Source organism: Myzus persicae, unplaced genomic scaffold, assembly GCF_001856785.1.
Source record: "Myzus persicae strain clone G006 unplaced genomic scaffold, MPER_G0061.0, whole genome shotgun sequence".
In the NCBI taxonomy this organism is placed as follows: Eukaryota; Metazoa; Arthropoda; class Insecta; order Hemiptera; family Aphididae; genus Myzus; species Myzus persicae.
In genome coordinates, this window is record NW_019101374.1 from 92169 (window position 1) to 111624 (window position 19456).

General features: G+C 32.0%; 4 protein-coding genes across 9 annotated transcripts; 1 reads left to right on the forward strand and 3 right to left on the reverse strand.

Moving 5' to 3' along the window:
- Positions 1-1867: 1867 nt before the first annotated feature.
- LOC111028879 lies at positions 1868-9024 on the forward strand. 6 transcript variants are annotated; one of them, XM_022307657.1, is made up of 14 exons: positions 1868-2145; positions 2212-2259; positions 2900-2946; positions 5157-5315; positions 5393-5584; positions 5686-5805; positions 5884-5989; positions 6063-6174; positions 6262-6397; positions 7851-7976; positions 8059-8185; positions 8261-8381; positions 8445-8641; positions 8701-9024. In XM_022307657.1, exons 3-14 carry the CDS (start codon positions 2934-2936, stop codon positions 8978-8980), a joined length of 1689 nt encoding a protein of 562 aa, XP_022163349.1. In that variant the 5' UTR covers positions 1868-2145; positions 2212-2259; positions 2900-2933; the 3' UTR covers positions 8981-9024. The 6 variants fall into 6 exon arrangements, with proteins under 6 accessions (XP_022163349.1, XP_022163348.1, XP_022163351.1 ...); XM_022307659.1 differs by having other exon boundaries at positions 1870-2145; positions 5160-5315; XM_022307656.1 differs by lacking the exon at positions 2212-2259 and having other exon boundaries at positions 1869-2145.
- An 833-nt stretch (positions 9025-9857) lies between these two features.
- Positions 9858-11297, reverse strand: LOC111028865 (39S ribosomal protein L40, mitochondrial). Its single transcript, XM_022307635.1, has 2 exons — positions 10883-11297; positions 9858-10310 (listed from the first exon to the last, which is right to left on the reverse strand). The coding sequence occupies exons 1-2, from the start codon at positions 11096-11098 to the stop codon at positions 9933-9935; spliced, it is 594 nt and encodes a 197-aa protein (XP_022163327.1). The 5' UTR covers positions 11099-11297; the 3' UTR covers positions 9858-9932.
- A 3118-nt stretch (positions 11298-14415) lies between these two features.
- Positions 14416-16026, reverse strand: LOC111028863 (RNA 3'-terminal phosphate cyclase-like protein). Its single transcript, XM_022307634.1, has 6 exons — positions 15906-16026; positions 15692-15843; positions 15395-15630; positions 15154-15324; positions 14677-15101; positions 14416-14596 (listed from the first exon to the last, which is right to left on the reverse strand). Exons 2-6 carry the CDS (start codon positions 15804-15806, stop codon positions 14446-14448), a joined length of 1098 nt encoding a protein of 365 aa, XP_022163326.1. The 5' UTR covers positions 15807-15843; positions 15906-16026; the 3' UTR covers positions 14416-14445.
- Positions 16027-16323: 297 nt separating this feature from the next.
- LOC111028869 lies at positions 16324-19366 on the reverse strand. The gene has a single exon (XM_022307643.1). The coding sequence runs from the start codon at positions 17361-17363 to the stop codon at positions 16491-16493; it is 873 nt and encodes a 290-aa protein (XP_022163335.1). The 5' UTR covers positions 17364-19366; the 3' UTR covers positions 16324-16490.
- Between the last annotated feature and the right edge of the window lie 90 nt (positions 19367-19456).

Consider the following 19456-nt stretch of genomic DNA (forward strand, 5'->3'; position numbering starts at 1 on the left):
TAACTTTCTATTAGTTTTTAGATGTGGAGCTATTTATTTAACTTAATAAAATATTTACTTTATTGTACTTTTATGCATTTTTACAAGTCATTCAATTCCGTTAACAAGTCCCGGAGAAGATGGTTTCAATTAGTATATAGTTTAATTTTATCTAACTTTAATATAATTATGGTAGCCAATCTGAGACCAATGAACCGCTTTTACTTTCAAATGTTATGTATTATTATTTGACTAAAAAATAACCATAAATTAACCCCCCACCCACCGCTTAACCTACATTGTTTCCATTGCACTGCGATGTATACAATTATTGTAAGGCAGTCAAAGATAAACGGTTCTGAGGGATGTCTTCTGCCTAGTAGCTTTTTTTAATTTTTAAATAAATTTATAAATAAAGATATAATATGAATTAAAAATAAAACTACATTTTCTGATTTTATGTTTACTTCAATTGTTTAAAATTGCATTCAATCGTCATACATACTTATAACTTACTTATATACTTACTTATGATAATGAATATTGATATAAACTAACCTGACCAGTAACCAGCCTATAAGACTTATTGTATAACTTAATTATAAAATATCAGAAAATGAACCCACAATAGTGTTCTATCTAAATAGCATATCTAAAACGCCGTGTGAATGTGTGATCATAATTTTATTGTTTAAATGCAAAATAAAAATTAAAAATCATTAGTTTATTATGATTACTAGAGAATCGATGACAATTGATGTATAATATTCATTCTCAACTACGTGTATTGTAATATTATATATTAGAAGAAATTATTAATTATTTTCTCGGAAAACATCTTGCACGTATTTACATGTACGTGATATTCAAAAAAAAATTCCTGAAAATCAAAAATGTTCACTTTTTTTACAAAACCAACGAAATATTATGTAAATAATATGCATCATGAAATAATTAGGTACGTTGTTATATTCGTCGTTATACGAAACAAACTCGTTACACGGTACTTTATGTTAACCTATTATAAACTTTCAAACATCTGAAGGTAATAAATATATCACACAAATACACGGTCCAAAAATGTAAGACGTTTAGGCCGTATAGCTACGTACGCATAGAAAAAAAATAGTGCAATATACTGGAATAAAAATTTGCTACGAGAGCGTAATATTTTTTTTACCACGAATAATTGTATTTTAAGAACAGATATTTCTATACATTAGTGATTGTGCACAAGGTGTGAATATAAACGAATTCCAAAAGTATTATATGTAAGTATATATAGTACGGCCATGATGGTGGATATCCTTGCAGTGCTATATGTATTGCATCTTCCTTTTGCGTTGGTTTTTCAGGCGGTTTCGTTTCAAACTCACTGCAGCTGTGTAATTATATATTTTACCAATTATTTAGGATTAATGGCGTCCCACGGTTCTAACTTACAATACGTATATAGCACGTGTAGATATATTTTTTCTGTACACAAAATTTATGCCGATATAGGTATGTAACCACGGTATATTTTTGTTGTACAAACTAATGAAATAGATTTTTTTTGTACAACAATTAACGAATAATAATGATCTAAATGAATTCTAAACTAAATCGAAGTATAATTTCAATTATAGATTTCAGTACGTGTATATATATATATGTACGTGGAGAATACTATAGAATTACGGTAGAATTACGCTGTACATTACAACGTTCATGCATACCATGCTCTAGATAACCCCTTCCATTCGGGATGGCTAATATGCCTGCGTACACTGATAACTGTACGCCTGTAAACATATATTATTATTCTTGTTATTTTCATTTATTATACAACGTTTTTCATTCCCTCTTTTTCTTGTAATACCTTGTCATATCCTCTGTAGTCATTGACGAAACATACTATTATCGCCTGTACTCCCACCAATGTAATACTGCATCATGTACGTATATGCTATGCCACAACCGCGACACAGTCGCTTTGCAATTGATTCGCAACAGTGACGGAAGCAGTGGATCCTGAGTTACTGAGTTGATAAATGTGTGTCATAGTACGGTTGATCGTTTGACTTGGCAGTCGCTGTACACGCGAAGGACAAACAATACGCTCCTATTGGTCGTAGTTTTACTGTCGGATTATTGCCTATGGGCTACCGGCTTTATTTTATAAATGTGAGTACCTACTATATATAATATATGTACAGTAATAATATTGTGTTTATATGTATACCGCTGCAGTATATTTTGATGGCTGGAATTTAAACTCGAGACTTATAGACACGTGAGGTAGGACATAATGATATACATTGACATATATACCTAGAGGTACAAGCATTATACTTATACACATCTATAGAAGTATCAATGTGCATAATAAATATATGTATTTATTTAGTCTATTTTATGTAAACTTGAATATAAGTAAATAATATGAATTGTAGTATTGTACCTCGTACCCATATGGTACCAGGTACCAAAATATTTGATCAAATTAAAGCCGACCCCTTTTAACAAGAATATTATAGCATCGATGATATAATAGTGCTTGTTTTCATATTGTTCACTTCGACTTCATTTGTACTTAAAAATAAATAAAATAGGACTAATGATGAAAAATAAAATGATTTTTGATTTGAGTTATAACGTTTATATGCCTCACTTAAAAAGGTGAGTCACATTAATCATATTGTTAAAAACCCATAGAAATAAAATCAATTACTATATTATCGATGGTATTTTAGACAGCATTCACTTTTAGCTATCATTAGTGTCTATAAGTGTATAAAAAAATGTTTAGGTTTATTTATACCTACTATTTTATTTTTATTCACTATAAGTAAAACCAAAATAACTTTCTCACTATTTTAGTAAGCACGTGATGCATAAATAAATTTGTCCAACGTACATTCTAAATTTATTTTTTCAGAGGTGACATCAGTTTCAAATACATATTGAGCATAATGACTAATCAAGGTAAGTTACTATTTGTCCTGACATTATAAGTATAACGTATACATACCTATACCATTATTGTAATATATAATACTTATACTCAAGATCACATTGAATATATTATGTATGAAAAAAAGAGGACTTATTACTTTGAATCAAACATAATCGTAATATATGTCTATTGTGTAGTATTGTATATAAATTATAGGTAGGTATATAGGTACTATATCCGATATCGTATTAGGTACCTACCTAGTAATTAGTAAATAATGTTATGAATAATCTCTTTAACAGTCACTATTTTTTTAAACCTATTTTAGACTTTCCTAATAGGTACATTATACATAATTAGTTATGTCTTATACTCTTATGTGCCTACCTATCTATGATAAAATATTAAAATCATACATTTGATGGTATTTCAACCACACAGCTATATAGGTATAGTTATAAAATTCCATTTCTTATCGTTTAGTATAGTGTATTTGTATATTATATTATACGTGCATACCAAAATAAGATAACTAATTTTAAAATAAAAATGTTTCTTTCTACCTTCATATTATTATATTAATTAAAAACTGAATATATTAAATTCAAAATAGTGGTTAATAATTTAACTATTAACCCAAAAATTACAACAACTTAATAGGTTGAACGAGAAAGCATGTAGTAATTAGAGACGCAGAAATACATTTTAGAATGTAAATTAATAAATGTATATATTCCCCGCACTTAATAGTATTTGATTAGTTGATTAATTGTTTATTCGGTATATTTTTACATACAATATACCTAGATACATTTTAAAAAATAATTGTTTGATACATTTATATTTTATATCGAACAATAGTTACATAAACATATATATTTACAATATACAATAACGTAAACCTAAATAACTATTCAATTGTATTTTAATTTTTGGTTGTCACATTCTAATAGTGATGATTAGAGCTAGAATTTCGGTGACTCCCTTTTTTTTCTTTAAGTGCTTTACAGTTCTAATCAAAAACTAAATTTGTTTCGTGATATAACAATTTAGAATGTGTAATTTTTACTTTGCATTTTTTGTGTTGAATGCATTTTATTGCATTTTTAGCTCATTTTTACAAATATTACGTTCATTTTGTGTATTTAAAATAACTTTTGTTTATTATAAGTTTTTTTAATATGCATTGTATAGGTAATCTCAATCAGTATTTAGTACGTTTAGGACCTTTATAAAAATAGTACCTTTGAACTTATATCGACAAAATACCATAATATTATCGCTGTTATAATCGTTTTTGATAAAATTATTGTCACCTAGCTGTCGGCGAATCGGGAAAATTGAAAATATATCAATAAAATAATATTAAAAACATTTTAAAACTGGTATATTTGCCGGCAAATTGAGATTCGGCAAAGTGGGTATGAATCGAAAAAGTTATAGGATGTCAATTTATCCGATAAGATTAAATATCGAACAAACCCAAACTATACCAATAAATATACAAGGAATCGAATACACTCATAAGTCAACTCAAATTTAAGTATATTAGTTTAATTTACTTCTTACAACAAATGTTTACCTTTTTTGTGTAGTATAAAAAATGAATAAATAATAATATTTTTTTTTAATTTAAATTTTTTCCGCTCATCTGAGTACTTTTTTGGTCATTTTTAAGTTAATTTTTAAGAGTTATTAGGTCATTTTTGCATTTTTTTTAGTGCATTTTTGTGTACTTTTTAGGTCATTAAAATCCTAGCTCTAGTGATGATTATTATTAGCTTATTACGTCATAATGATTATTCAGAGAAAATAAAATTGGAAATTTGATTGTTTAACAATCGTATCATTTAACTTTTATAAAAAAAATAAAAATAACAATAACGTCTTATTCGAATATATAATATTATTATATGTTATTAGATAACACTACCTACATAAAATACAATAAAATAGTGCCAATTTGATGTTGGTATGTTGGTTGGGTTATTATTTTCAATATTATAAAAAAAAACCATAGTAAATTGAATTAAAATCTAAACGGTTTCACCATTAGGTACAACAACGGTTTTTTTTTTGATTTTCCCAAAACCTACAAAAATGGTTTTTTAAATTCATCTATTATACAAACGAAAACAGTCCATATGTAAATACTCTTACACGAAAACCACTCATAACATTTCATGTACCCGAACGGCTATCATTATTTTGTAAATGTGAATAACATTTTTTTTTTAAGCAGATAGAGTAGTTTTAATAACAAAGTCTAAAACGCCCACATCAACTGTACTCGTAGTCGAACGTCAAGCAGATAACAACAATGAGCACAATGAAAAAAACGAATATCTGGCTGGCGGAGAACACAGTGGCATCGTGATCAGCAAAATTGGGAAATACGGTAAAAAAATATATATACATATATATGTGCAGAGAATTTAAAAAATATATATATAAAACCATAGTTCGTCACAATAGATATTCAAGACGAGACACCCGAAGATACATCGGTGCAGTTCTGCGTGTTTCTGGTTAATGGCCAAACGGGTTTACACACCAAAGAAAGACGTACCATAAGATTTTGGTGTAATGGAGACGAAACGGTGGACGCCTCAGCATTGGCGTCTCAATTCTTTCAAGACTTAGTGTTGCCAGATCAATTTCCTCTTGGTATTTATAACTCATATTGTTATTGAATTTATCGTCGAAGAGCGATATAAATTATTACGCAAAGCCATTACTGACATTTTGTATCATTTTTTTTTTTTTAGATTATGTTGGTTTCGTAAAAAGATTACTGACTTTAATGCACAAAGGCTACAAATGTGTGTCAAAACTCGAAATTGAATTAAAGCAGCTAGAAAGAACGGCAGTAAGACCTGTAAATCAAGGTACAATAATTTTCAGTGATTAATAATAATTCTTTGATTTCTGTTCCTAACAAATCAACCTATAATGTTTTTATATAGTTTCTGTCGAAGGATCGAAATCAAATTTGGATATATCACAGACTAAACTACGTGAATTGATCGAATCTTCATATCCCAACCCACTAACTATTGACGATATTAACAAGTAAAACTGATTATTTTACTTATTAGATTTTTATCGTTCAACTATAGATTCTGTAATTCTTATTTTTGTCAAGAAAACACGGATGGAAGAACTCAGACATAAAGGACAATTTGGAGAAACTACAACAGTCTGGAATCGTTAAGCCCGTCGATGGTGGCTACACTAGAGTCGTCCTCCACGATAAGGTAAAAAAAACTTTTTTTTTTCTATTTTTTTTTTTTTTTTTAATATTATTTTGCAACGTTCTGTGAGGCTATTACTCATTGTTTAAGATTGTAGAACAAATGCCTATCATTCAACATAATCGGCAACCAACTGTTGCCATTATCACAGCGGAGTATTGCGAGAAAGTAGCTGTTGATACTTTGATCGACAACAAAGAAACATTTGTACGATACACCACCGTTGGTAAGAACGCAGAACATCAAATTGTTATTTTAAATATTTAATCTATATTGCCAAGTCACCATAGAAATTACTGAAGCTCGACTAATGAAAGTTTAGGTAGGTACTACTGAAGGTAAAATCAAGGTTCAACAATAAATAAATTATCTGTATGAATGCGTGCTAATTTCCAGTGTTTCTATAAATACAAGGTTAAACTGTTCACATATTATATCAGTACCTATATCACAAGTCACAAGCCTCGCCCACAACTTTTCAGAAAAATAAAAAAAATGAATAGCTACTTATAAATATGTACTTAAAAAATGCATATTATGTATTAATAACTAAACTGTAGTCTGTATAGGTACTTTCTAAAATGTTTTTTTGTCGAATAGGTATTAAACAGTATTATCCTCTTCATAAGGCTAGCTTACAATGTATTATTACTTATTAGCATTTAGCACGCGCTAGGTAGAAACTATTGATACAATTTGTCGACTATTATACCTATGAACAACTCAATATGGTAGTTGGTAACTAAGTAATACAGATACATGAACTTTAATTACATGAAATAAATTAAATTTAAAATCTGAATAGTAAAATATTTTTGTTTTTATTCTTTCAAAGTTCTGTGAACATAACGATATAGCTAACTCATTGTTACCAAATTTATCACATATTATATTCTTTGCGATTTTGAGAGTGTTTTTAGTTTCGTTTTTCAACACCTATAGGTTGCTATATAACTTGAATATTACGTTTTGCCTCTCAAAAATCAAAACAAAATGTATGCTTATATTATAAAAAGCTGTCATTGATTACAGAAATTAATTTTTTTTTTAAATGACCTGTTGACTCACAGACCACCAGATCGATTTTGACGAAAAGAGATTGCTCTTAGAAATATCAGGAAATAGTTTTGAGAACAGTTGCCTTAACCAAGTTTAAAAATACACAAAGTGCTATAGCTGGTAACATCCAAGCCGTCGTGGGCGGTTGTCCATGTCGTTCGAATTTTTTAATATAATAGAGAAATAGGTACACCTATTTGTCTGTGAACTCGGTGTAGGTAGGTACCTACACTACAATTCAATTACCCCAATATTGCTCCGAATTTTATATTTCCTTGTTTTGAGGCAATCGGGTGCAGTCGTGAATCGGTGTAAGCGATCTGGCAAAGTGGGGGTATAGTCGTTATATGCAGCTATAGTGGTGAACACAGGCCCGGCGAGTTAGGTTGAAGTTTAGTTGAACTCGGTGAGCCGAGTAAAATTTTAGCAGGCTTACTAATAAATGCCCGAAAACATTTGAACGATGAAATACGATCGATAATAATAATATTATGTCTTATTTGAAAATGGGCTGTTAACTTTTCTAGGGCCTGTTAAAATCCTGAAACCAGATGGGCCGCACCTCGCTCACATCCGGCGCCGATCGTATAATAGTGTAATCTTTTTTTGTTTTTGTACAGGAGAATCGAATGTTTACACAATAGGAAAAATGGGAAACCACAGTGTAGTTTGTACCAAACTTCCCGCATTGGGTTTGAGCAGAGAAGCCACGACGGCGGCTGGAAATGCGATAACTCGCTTACTGGGTCAGCTATTTATTTTCTATTATTTCCAACCCAAACACTTCGATCTCACTAAACGTGCCTACTTAAATGTTTTTTTTTATAGGAACGTTTCAAAAAGTTGAACACGTCTTTGTGTGCGGTGCTGGCGGTGGTGTACCACATTATACGAATTATGACAAGCATGTAAAACTGGGAGACGTAGTCGTTTCTCATTGTGGAAACAACCAAAAGTAATAATAATAATAATAATAATGCACGCAAATTCACACAGACACCGACCTGACAATTGCATTATATTTTATTAGAGCCGTTTATACGTACTGCAAAAGTGTCTCAAATGAAAACGGAAACGTGAAATTCCATTGCAATCAATATAGCCCGAAAATATTCGACATACAAATAGCTGCGATGAAATTACAAACGGAAGTAAGAAAGTTTTGATTATTTGAAAAGAGTACAGTTTGACATGTGCGAACGAATATTCAACAGGTAAAATCGATCGACAAAAAGCCTTTGTGGGATATATACCTCAGCGAAGGTTTGAACAAGATTGAAAAACAAAAAACCGACAGTGAATCTGATTTTAATAGGCCGCCAGCAGACTCAGATAAACTTCAAATGTACATCGGAGGAACAGAACTAATTGAAATCACTCATCCCATCTGCAATGATAAGGACAATAATTTGTACGTTCCATAGTAATAATTTTCCAATAACTGAACCTGATGTTATTTTATAATTTTAGAGGCACAAGAATACACGTAGGTCCCATTGGCGGTGGTCAAAGTGCTATATCCAATGCGTTTACGAGACAAAAATTTGCTGCAGAGTACAAACTACTGGCTATGGATTCAGAATTTGACTCCGTTATGGGATCACTAATGGGAAACTATTGTCATTCTTATGCTATTGTTAGAGGAATATCAGACTATAAAGATGGATCAGTAAAAAACAAATGGCAACCGTATGCCTCTTTAGCTGCAGCGTCTGTTATTAAAGCAATACTATCGATAACCAATGTATAGATTACTACCTATAAAGTGTAAACTAAATGAAATTTGTATTCTCAGATAATCATATAAAATAGGCTTATTTTTGAAGACTTCTCATCTTAAATATATGTGTTCTATAATATGGGTTTGTTGTTCCAAGTAAGATATGATAGTGATTTAGATAATTCAAACTACTTTTACAAATCTGAATACATTAAGATAGTCAGTTATTCATAATAGTTAAAAATATTATTTAATTTTTATGTAGATGGTTGTATGCAACCGTTTAACTTATAATTTATTCCCTTTGCTGTACAACATGATTTTGAAATATTTATCATGGACATTTAAGTTTAATAACAGATTTACTTTCATTACATTTTTAGTATTTAATATTTTGTTCCTATATGTAATATGTATAAATAAAAAGTATTTAACTATTTTTTACACTGTAACATAAAATTTAACTCTCTATTTTTCATTATTTATTTGAATATAGAATAAATAAAAATATATTATATATCTTGTGTAATAAATATTAGAATAAGTGGAACAACATTGAGAAAATTGTATAATTTTAATTTTAATTATAAATTAAGATTTTACAACATTTAGACACTGAATGTTTTTGACCGTTACTGATAACCGTATTGCATATTTCAGAATTTTTATAAATTATTGAATAAATTGTAATACTAGGTAGTTGTAAAAAATTTCGATCATAAATATTTTTATATTTCAATAAAAAAAAAAGGTTTTTTGAAAGATATATTATTTATGTCTATACTGTAGCAAGCAAAAACAATAATGAAACATTTTTATGATAAATATGACCAAGTGGAGGTGATATATTACATCACTGATATGATCAATTTTCTCAAAATTCACAAAACAAATAAATATCTCCCAATAGTTACAGAATCTAATAATTTATTTAGGTATTCAAATCTTACATGCATTATTTTAAATACGCGCTTATTTCATTTTAGTCCCACTTTTTTGAAATATCAATATATTCTCCATCAGGACTTTGGTAGTTTTCGATTGGAGGAGTTTCTACTGGTCCAGTTAGTTGACATGGCAATAAGGATTCATCAATATCAACAGCTGCTTGATACAAATCTTCAGAAACGGCACGTAACTCATCCAATGCACGTTGCTGTGAATATTCTAGGTCGTTGATAACTTGAAGATTGAAAAAGTGTTCATCATGCTTATACATTGACCATGCCTTTGCTGCAACTATTTGTTCCTCAAGCTTATCATTACTGTGTACTACTGTTGGTCTCTGACGAATGTCAAGTTCATTGGATAATGAAGCCATTAATTGTACCTCATCAATAGGCTTTAATGTTTTGGATACCTTAAAAAAAAGAGAACACAATTGTTAATATTTATAAGTCGTACGACAGTATGTAAAAATGTTATATGTCTAATTTATTTCTAGCCAATAGACCTATACAGTTTTACACCTATATAAATATTTTGATAAATATATAATGAACACAGACAAATAGTGCAATATGGTGTTTTTGGTTACACAATTTTATACTTTGATCAACTACCTAATTAAGTTCAACAAATTATAAAAATTACGTACAGAATAAGGTTAAGTAAAGCTTTGATGCTAAAATGTTTAAAGAACAAACATAATAAATCAATGACAAACAAAATAAGTTTTTTTTTATATTTTATGTAAAATATGCTTTACGCAGTGAAAATGGTAAATCCAGTACACAACATATCAGACTGAAATATTCTTAAATGAACCTACTAGGCACTAGGAAGCAAAAATACAGTGCTATTTTAAAGACTCAATTTCCAGAGATCTGTAAATTGTATATAAATGTCAACTGCATAGGATCCTGTCCAATTAAATATATTTTAGAGTGTTTAGGCGTATTTTGTAGGTACTAGACAAAACATTTACTTCACCTTTTCCAACTTTCTAATGGATTTTTCTATCTTTTTACGTTTTCTGTCTTCTCTGGCTTTTAATATCTGTGGATCCAAACGTTTCTTTTTTTTCAACGGCTCAGCAAACATGGGTATTGATGAACGGAAGAGTAATGGTCCTCCACACGTCGATATACTCCTAGATCCGACCAATACACTCGGGTGCATGGCGACTGATGAAAACAATTTAAACATCGTGGTGAGTGGAATTTCGGTTTGAAAGACAAAGCCAATCAGGTAGAAGTACACTAATTAATAATTACTCAAAAACTTATATTCATTATTCCGTGATGGACAACACCAGTACACCACTGAAAGGCAGAATATATTTCATATAATCTGTGAACAAAACCACGGTACTATCACTGATAATATAATCTGTGATACTATCATGATGATTACATAGATATGTCAGCAATATATTTATGGTTTTTATACAATTCCTAAGTATTTCTCCATTTCCCATTGGTCCGCTGCCGCCCAAGCTGCGATCCTGCATTCCCGCCACAACACAACTGCTTTCGATGTGCCAGTGGCGCGATGACCGTGATTATTAAGCGCAGTTGCCCTATAATTCAAAGGTGCGTGGGCGGGTGCTGGATTTGGTGAAAAATCGTAGTACCTACAAGGCTGGATTTCATCGGAATATTATATAATAGAACAATAACTACGGTCTTCAATAATAATAATCGTTGCAGATGCTTTAGCAGTCCAGAGGTGGTTAGTCATTCAATAAATGGATTGCCCGATGAAATATTTCACCTCGTCACACCACTGCAGACTATGAGCTGTATACGTATTTTTAAATTTTTATTAACACGTATATGCCCTTTAGGTATATAGGCTGTTCGCGCTCGAACAATATTATTATTATTATTTACTGTGCTTATGGTTTTTTTTATTATTATGTTGGCGGCAGTGTACGTGTCAGCAACGTCTGGTCGGGCACCGCTGTCCAGAATACGGCTTACGTCCAAGTCGTCGGTTAACTTTATATAAATGTTTTTTTTTTTATGGCAACTGCCGAGCAGTCATCAGCTCTAAAATCTTTTTTCCTTTGCCTTTGTCGCAGCCGAGTCTGGTCAAAGCGCATGTTTTTCTCGTTCTTGTCGCAGCCGAGTCTGGTCAATTAATCAAATTTGTATTCATTATTAAAGCGTTAAGTGGTCAAATCGAAGACCAATGTGAAGCACGTTGCATTTTTTATTATTATTATATTTCATTTTTTGGTCGCAGTCACTGAAGATTCTGGTAATATTGTTCCACATTATTCTTCACTATATTCGTATTATATCATTTTCCTTCTAATTAGGTAGGACATTGTTTTTCTTGTATTGGCGGTGCCTTACTGCAAAGAGTGCATCAGTCGGAATTTGAGTCATTTATTGGGTTTGCTCTTGTCATTGTGTGGCTAGCGGTGTTGAAGCACATGTGCGGGATCACACCTGTTAATTTTTCTTATTTGTATAATCGTTTAACTACAGATCCCGGCATTGCTCAACCCATAATCATACCTGGGTAAGTGGTGCACCACTATTATTATTATTATTTATCATATATACTATATTCATGTATCATTTGTATTATATAACAGTTGCATCTATTAGATTTTGTATTATTGTAGCAAAGAGCACTTGTCTTGTAAAATTTTGTAATTAGTGCCTACTACTATTGACAAAAAATTATCGTTACCCTATATTATTATTATTCTAATTGTGAACATATTTATTGTTATTGTCATTATATTATACTAGTCAGCAACATATTATTATTCTCTTTTTATTTATTTTGAATCAACAAAAAATTACAGTCCACTTATTAATTACTTACACACAGTTAGGAAACAGGCAAGTCTACTAATATTGTAGGCACCTGCTTTAATAACATAGGCTAATGGATTCCCATTAACAGAATCACACGGTAAAAATGTAGTTTATAGTTGCCCCTCGCCAATTTGAAATTTCGGTCAAAGAATAAGTATCTCGTCGAGTTAAGAACGACGGTGTACAATCAGAATTTGTCGCTTGGACTTCGCTTCCAAGTTATAACCTGATGAAGACTAAGGATTTTACGCATGCACACAGCGCGATGTTATACTACGCCTTTTACTTCTTTTTTTCTTAACGTAACGATTTCTACGCCGAATTTGGTGGAGCGTTCAGATTTTGGCCACCGTACTTAATTTTGATAGTGTAACGCATCAAAATTGAAAAATGTACCTTTTTTTTGTGTAATAAGTATGTGAATAAAAATAATAACATCTGAAAGATCTGTAGGACGAGTTTTCTGACAGGACTCGATATGGGCGTAGTGTTTGACCGTATTATTATACTTGTGAAACTATGGGTTATTTTACCTTCTTTTCGCAATAACATCGAAACGAAGTCCGAGTGACAAATTCTAATTGCACCACCGTTCGTAACTCACGAATTACACAAGTTTCTATAAAAAAATTTAAAATAGAGGGCCGAGGGGACACTAAACTGCATTCGTTACCCTACATTATACACATAGCGTGACTGCGTGAGCACGGGGGTGGCCGAGTGGGCCATGGGCCATTTGCAAACCCTGCACCGCTGGGTTGGCAAGGTATCGGCCCACAGAATTTTAGGATTTTCATAACCGACCCTAAAAAGTAAACCACCCATTTTTTTTTACTCATTTTATGGTAGCGATATTGTATGGTATCTGCGCTTAAATCATGTCTACGTGACGTGAGTGGATGGTGTTCCTAGCTCAATGCAAAGTGGTTCGGTCTCTTTTTAGAACGATAAACAATTAATAATTCTAATACATTTTCACGACTATAAAATATAATCTTTTCTTGGGATACCCTAGGGTGATACCTTATTTCGGACGCCCTCAGAACATTAAATAAGGGTTTTTTTTTTTATTAGCTGCTGGTATAAAACCATTTTAGCTCAACAATTACTATCTTTAAATAAGGGTTAATTTGGGAAGTACTCGGGAAACTCCACATTATATAACATCAAGGTCCTGTTGTTCAGGATTTTGATTTTATATTATGACGGGCAGTCATTCATGCTTATTTCTACGATAAACTACAAGAGAATTATTTAAACAGTAATATCTCGCTTTTATAGGATTATTTTATAGTAAAAATACAGATTTTGCCTGGATTTAGGATTACACAATTACCTTGCAATCGTACAAATATTTACCACTTTAGTTTTAGATTGGTTTTTTTTTCGAAATAATTTGTCATATACTTCTAACCTAAGTAAGATTCACTTAATATATTTGATCAGTTATTCAAAAATAAGGTTATTTTTAAATATTTAACGATTTTTGGTTATAATTATATAATTTATATGTTACTACAATAAAAATAAATAATAAATGCATTCTAAAATGCAATAATTTTTTTTTTTTTGTATACTTGGTCTGTTATATATGTGTAAAGATTAGCAAACTTATAGGGCTATATCTTTAATAGTGGTTAAAAATATTATGTTGTTGAAATGTTCTTTAAAAATTAAAACAAGACAAAGTTTTCTATGCAAATATGTTGTATTATCATTTTAAACAAGTTTACTGTAGCCAATACCAACTCCAGTTACTAAGATTTTTGAATCACAGCCTTGGCGTAAGTCTTCATTTTTAGAATCAATATATGGTTCCAATTTAAATGATATCCCAAAAAATTCTTTCAAATGCCTTAGAAATTGAATGCTGAAATATTTATATAAAATTAATCAAATTTGTTATGTTAGATAGGTAAAAATTATGTTATTGTAAAAATAACTACTTACGTATAGGGTGATAATGGTCCTAATACAACATGAGATACATCTTTTTGTCTAAGAGCCATGTAAAGAAGTACAATAGATTGGAAAGAAGAATCTATACAACCTCCACGCCAAATCTCTTCAAGCATAGCTGATGCTACATTTTCTGCTACCTCTTCTGCTGTTGTCCTTTGACCAGTAAATGGAAGTGAAACACTATCAGCAGTTAATATTATTCCATTAGTTGTTGACGCAACAATATTTGCACCAAAACCTGGAGATTTTCCACATAGTTTTCCTTTTGGGTGATCCACCGTAAAATAAACATCAGGAATAAATTTAAGCATCACTGATTTTGCTTTTTCAACCATGCGGTTCGAAATTGATGGCGATACCCTCAATGAAAAAAATGTTCCTCTTATTTTTTTTATTTTACCAAAATCTGTTAACTATGCATTAAAAATAAGTTGTTGATATAAATGAGATAAATTATAGTCATACTTGTAATGCTTTAGTATATTTCACAGGTTCACATGAAAAATATATTTCGCCTCCACCATCTGGTTCCATACCACGTTTTTTAATTTCCATGTTGGCATCAGTAGCTAATAACAATATCCTTTGTAGAATTGGTAGGGCACCAGCTTTAAAAGCATCAACTGATGGATCTTTCTTTAAAAAAAAAACAAATAAGTATTTTTATTTTCGATAATAAAATGTATAAACTGCTTTTATAATTTACTTGATTATTAGTAACTCCTTTAAGTGTGGCTTGTATTCCTTTTTTACAATAGGGTGCAACCATAATAATTAATTCCAAGTAATACCCTATGCCTCGTAATTTACAACAATCATGGTCTATTGCACCACCAATTAGTAAACCAGGTTGAAAATATAGGTCTGTACCAGTCTCATTGACATCTAAATTAGTTCCATTTGTTAATTTGTCAACTAAGCGTAGAAAATTTACTTCAAACTCTAAAATTGTAAAGGCAATTATTAATTTAGAATATTTTATGTTTGAAAATGTATTTTTTACCTTGGAGTCCAGGTTCATTTTCTTGTGATCGAATATTTCGTATTTTAACTGGTTTACCACTAAGGAGTGATAATATTATTCTTGTACGAAAATTACTGCAGCCTTCAAAAATCATAATTTCTTTTTAATTGACAAATGTAGGTACTCTAAGACTATAAAAAAAAGTTTTGTCATATGCATTGACTTTGGTGTGATTATAATACAAAAAACATACAAGTTTAACGACAGAAGGTATTACATATGAGACTTAATTGCGAAAATAAAATACACATTCATAACCACGATTTAAGAATCAAGTCTTTTAAAGATTTAATCGTCTATTTAATCGTGTTTATATTTTATAACTCGTGCTTTTTGATAAAAAATTAAAATTGATAAAAATCAGACTAGCCAACATGATGTGTGGTACACATGGACTTTTTACCACTTTTTACCACGAATTAAGATATCGTGGGCTATACCCATACCTCTAACAATAGCATTACAGCATCTCGCATTGATGTAGATTGTAGGCTATCTTTACGAAAGAATACAATAATCTATATATATTTTAATATTTGTATATATATATATATATATATTATATACTAGCTGATCCCGTGCACTTTGTTGCCTGTTAAAAATGCCAACTTTTTTTTTTTAAGCTTAAAATCGAGAACCGGAGGAGGAACCATGTTGCCACTTGCCAATACTTCTCCTCCGGCCACCATCGTTTATTGATCAATGATCAATTATCAAATTCACGAAGGGATTAGAAGTTGGGCTAATCTCCCACTCACTAACTATTACATTAACAATATTAAACAACATTAGTTGTACCTACATTGTGCTCTTCTGCGGCCTGCCGAGCTCTTTCTTCCTCCTCCTGCTTGGCCGACAGGATATCCTCCACCATTTTGTAGAATAACCTGAATACCTCCTCAGCCTCTCTCAGCAGCATCGACTTTTCTTCGGGATCCGCCGGGAACATCTCGAACGCTGGTCCGCAGATGATGTCCGGGAGATCAGCGACACTCGGTCGACGGCCCAGCCGTGCGCTGAGGTGTACACGGAACCCCTCCCAGTAAACACACTCGAACAATGTGTGTTCGGCGGTATCAGAGTCACCAGAGCACTGCCAACAACGTGAGCTGGCGGCCCTAGCCATCCGATGTAGGTAAAACTGGAAGCAGCCATGGCCCGAAAGGGCATGTGTCATATGGAATGATAGGGGCACCCACGGGACGGTTCTTCCCAGCCATCTTCCAATGTCAGGAATGACAGGAATTGCGCGACGTGTCCAAGATGCCTTCTTGGTAGCAAGCCATCTCACCTGCCACAGAGCAATTGTTGCTTTCCTCCCTTCTTGTTTCACTGCCGCTTTCGATGGCCGCAGTTGTCCGGGCTCCGTTGCGGCACGCAGCCGGGACCTTATCCTGCATCTTTCGAGTCCAGTGAGATCAGCGGGCGACGTGCAGGCCAAAACCAGTGCGGCCTCGTCCGAGACGGTACGGTAGGACCGGATCACCCTCGGGACGGCGGTCCTCTGCGGCCGGATGAGGCTCGTCCTGGTTCTGGCGACATTGGTGATGGCGTGAATCCACACAGGAGCGGTGTAAAGCTGCAATCGACTGCCCACGACTGAGCCAAGCAGCTTTCTTTTAAATTGGACTGGACCTCCAATATTCGGCATAAAGCTGGCAAGCGATGCAGCTGAATGGGCAGCCTTTTTGGCGACGGTGTTTGCGTGGGGTGCGAATGTCAGACGTTTGTCGAGAATGACCCCGAGGTATCTGATCTCGTTGCGCAGAGGAAGTAAGTTAAAAATGCCAACTCTATATTATGAAACTCGATGGTGATAATGCGAGCAGTATATTATGTCTACCTGCTGAGGATTGAGGAATGAGGACCCCTCTTGATCATTACTTTATATAAATAATAAATAATATGTTTTAAATGATTGTGGACACGCCGGTCGCCGATGAGCGGCTATAAGTGCACATCTATAGGTACAATTCAATTGTGTGCATATTGCATGCTCATACCTGATCTGCTCACCTAGGTGACTAACTTGAACTGATGATTGACTTGCTAAATACCTACTCAACCACGGTTTTCGACTTGACACTTTTTACATACGAGAATGGCGCAAAGACCTACTTATTAAGTAAAAAAATAAATAAAAACAGTAATAAAAAAATTAAGTCATAGGTATTACTATTTGCTATTGGGTAGTTTCTTAAAATCAAATAATTTATGTGCAAAGCCAATATACTCTTACCAGCATCACATATAATTCTCATGGCAAAAACATTTTTACAAATTACAATTGTATATTTTCAAAATAAATGTTAAAATTTAAAAAGAACATACTGAAAAGTGAAAAGTACCGGACATGGGACGGCACGTCACAACACTTTTCGCTGCAGGTGGATTGATCATTTTTTTTTCCTAAAACAAAACAATATGTATTTTATCGCATCGTATTGCGACGGCCGACGGAACAGCATTATCAGAATAAAAATTGTCGGACTCGGCGAATTTACGTGTCCTGCTGGCTTTACATTTTACGACTTGGATGTAGATAATTATTAATTATTATTCACTCATGATAAACCAGAAAAATGTACTAAAGACAACGGTGTAGAGAAATAGCCTAACTATAACGCCGTAAGGTCATCATTTTCAGGTTTCAGTTTTTCACTAATTTGTCAAGAACACGAACGTTTGTAAATTATTTTGTGGTTAAGAACTAACTAAATTATAAATATAAATAATTAAAGTTTGACAAATTAATACTTGAATTTCATAAATCGTTCTTTTTTGAAATAAGAAAAAACCCTAACCCTGATCCGCCTCTGTACTCAACCATACCCAATACCTACACTTATTATATATTTTCACAAAAATGTAAACAGGTAATGTACCTAATTAAGTATATTAGTTCTATTTTAAAATATGAAATATGGCAAATACTAATTAGTAACTGTACAAATGCATGATACTTAATAATCACACAAAATATCATTAAAACAATTATCTAATGGCTAATGAATAGAATACAACAAATCAACATCAATAATTTTCGTTAGTTTTAAATTAAGTAATGCTGTTAAATAAAGTTGACCTAAAATTAGGTTACATAATTTGCCGTTTTGACAACACTGATTGTGCTGGAAACTTCATGTATAACGTGATTATGGACAACAAAAATATCAGTCCCGGGAAACTCACCATTTAAAATTAATAGGTGCCGTTCTTATAACATCCCGTTAACGGACACTTAATCGGCGGAATTTTGCCCGTAATAAACTGTTTACTGTTATCAGCCAGTTAGCGTTAACCAACATTTAACCAGACTCTGTAAGGACCAGCCAAAGAGTATTAATTACGCTGTAATAACAATATTTATAAACATACAGATGTAAATAATAGCCTACTAATATGGCATACCATTGGTTATGGAACGGGCTATTGTACAATAATATTCGATAATCAATAGGGATTTTGTAATACCTAGGTAATTATGTATGTACCTACTATCTAACTGTTATAGTAATAGTAATATAGTATTAATTAACCTGCCTAAATATTTTTACATACTCAACCACCCAAAATTTGAACCACCTTAAGTACATACTCCATGCCACTATAAATAGAAACATGTCAAATATACATTGTCATGTAATCACATTTTAATAAGGAAATTAATAGTTTCTCCTAATAAGGATATTCTAGAATACAAAAAATATCCATATAGAATTGGAATCTATGAAACAGGAAAAG

Coding starts and splice junctions, on each gene's coding strand:
- LOC111028879 (XM_022307654.1), top strand. Junction 7,977..8,058: donor TGCGATAACTCGCTTACTGG/GTCAGCTATTTA, acceptor TTTTTTTTATAG/GAACGTTTCAAAAAGTTGAA. Junction 8,642..8,700: donor AATGATAAGGACAATAATTT/GTACGTTCCATA, acceptor TTATAATTTTAG/AGGCACAAGAATACACGTAG.
- LOC111028865 (XM_022307635.1), bottom strand. CDS start 11,098: ATGTTTAAATTGTTTTCATCAGTCGCCATGCACCCGAGTGTATTGGTC. Junction 10,311..10,882: donor CCATTAGAAAGTTGGAAAAG/GTGAAGTAAATG, acceptor CTTTTTTTTAAG/GTATCCAAAACATTAAAGCC.
- LOC111028863 (XM_022307634.1), bottom strand. CDS start 15,806: ATGATTTTTGAAGGCTGCAGTAATTTTCGTACAAGAATAATATTATCA. Junction 15,631..15,691: donor AAATGAACCTGGACTCCAAG/GTAAAAAATACA, acceptor TTACAATTTTAG/AGTTTGAAGTAAATTTTCTA. Junction 14,597..14,676: donor GGACCATTATCACCCTATAC/GTAAGTAGTTAT, acceptor TAAATATTTCAG/CATTCAATTTCTAAGGCATT.
- LOC111028869 (XM_022307643.1), bottom strand. CDS start 17,363: ATGCCGAATATTGGAGGTCCAGTCCAATTTAAAAGAAAGCTGCTTGGC.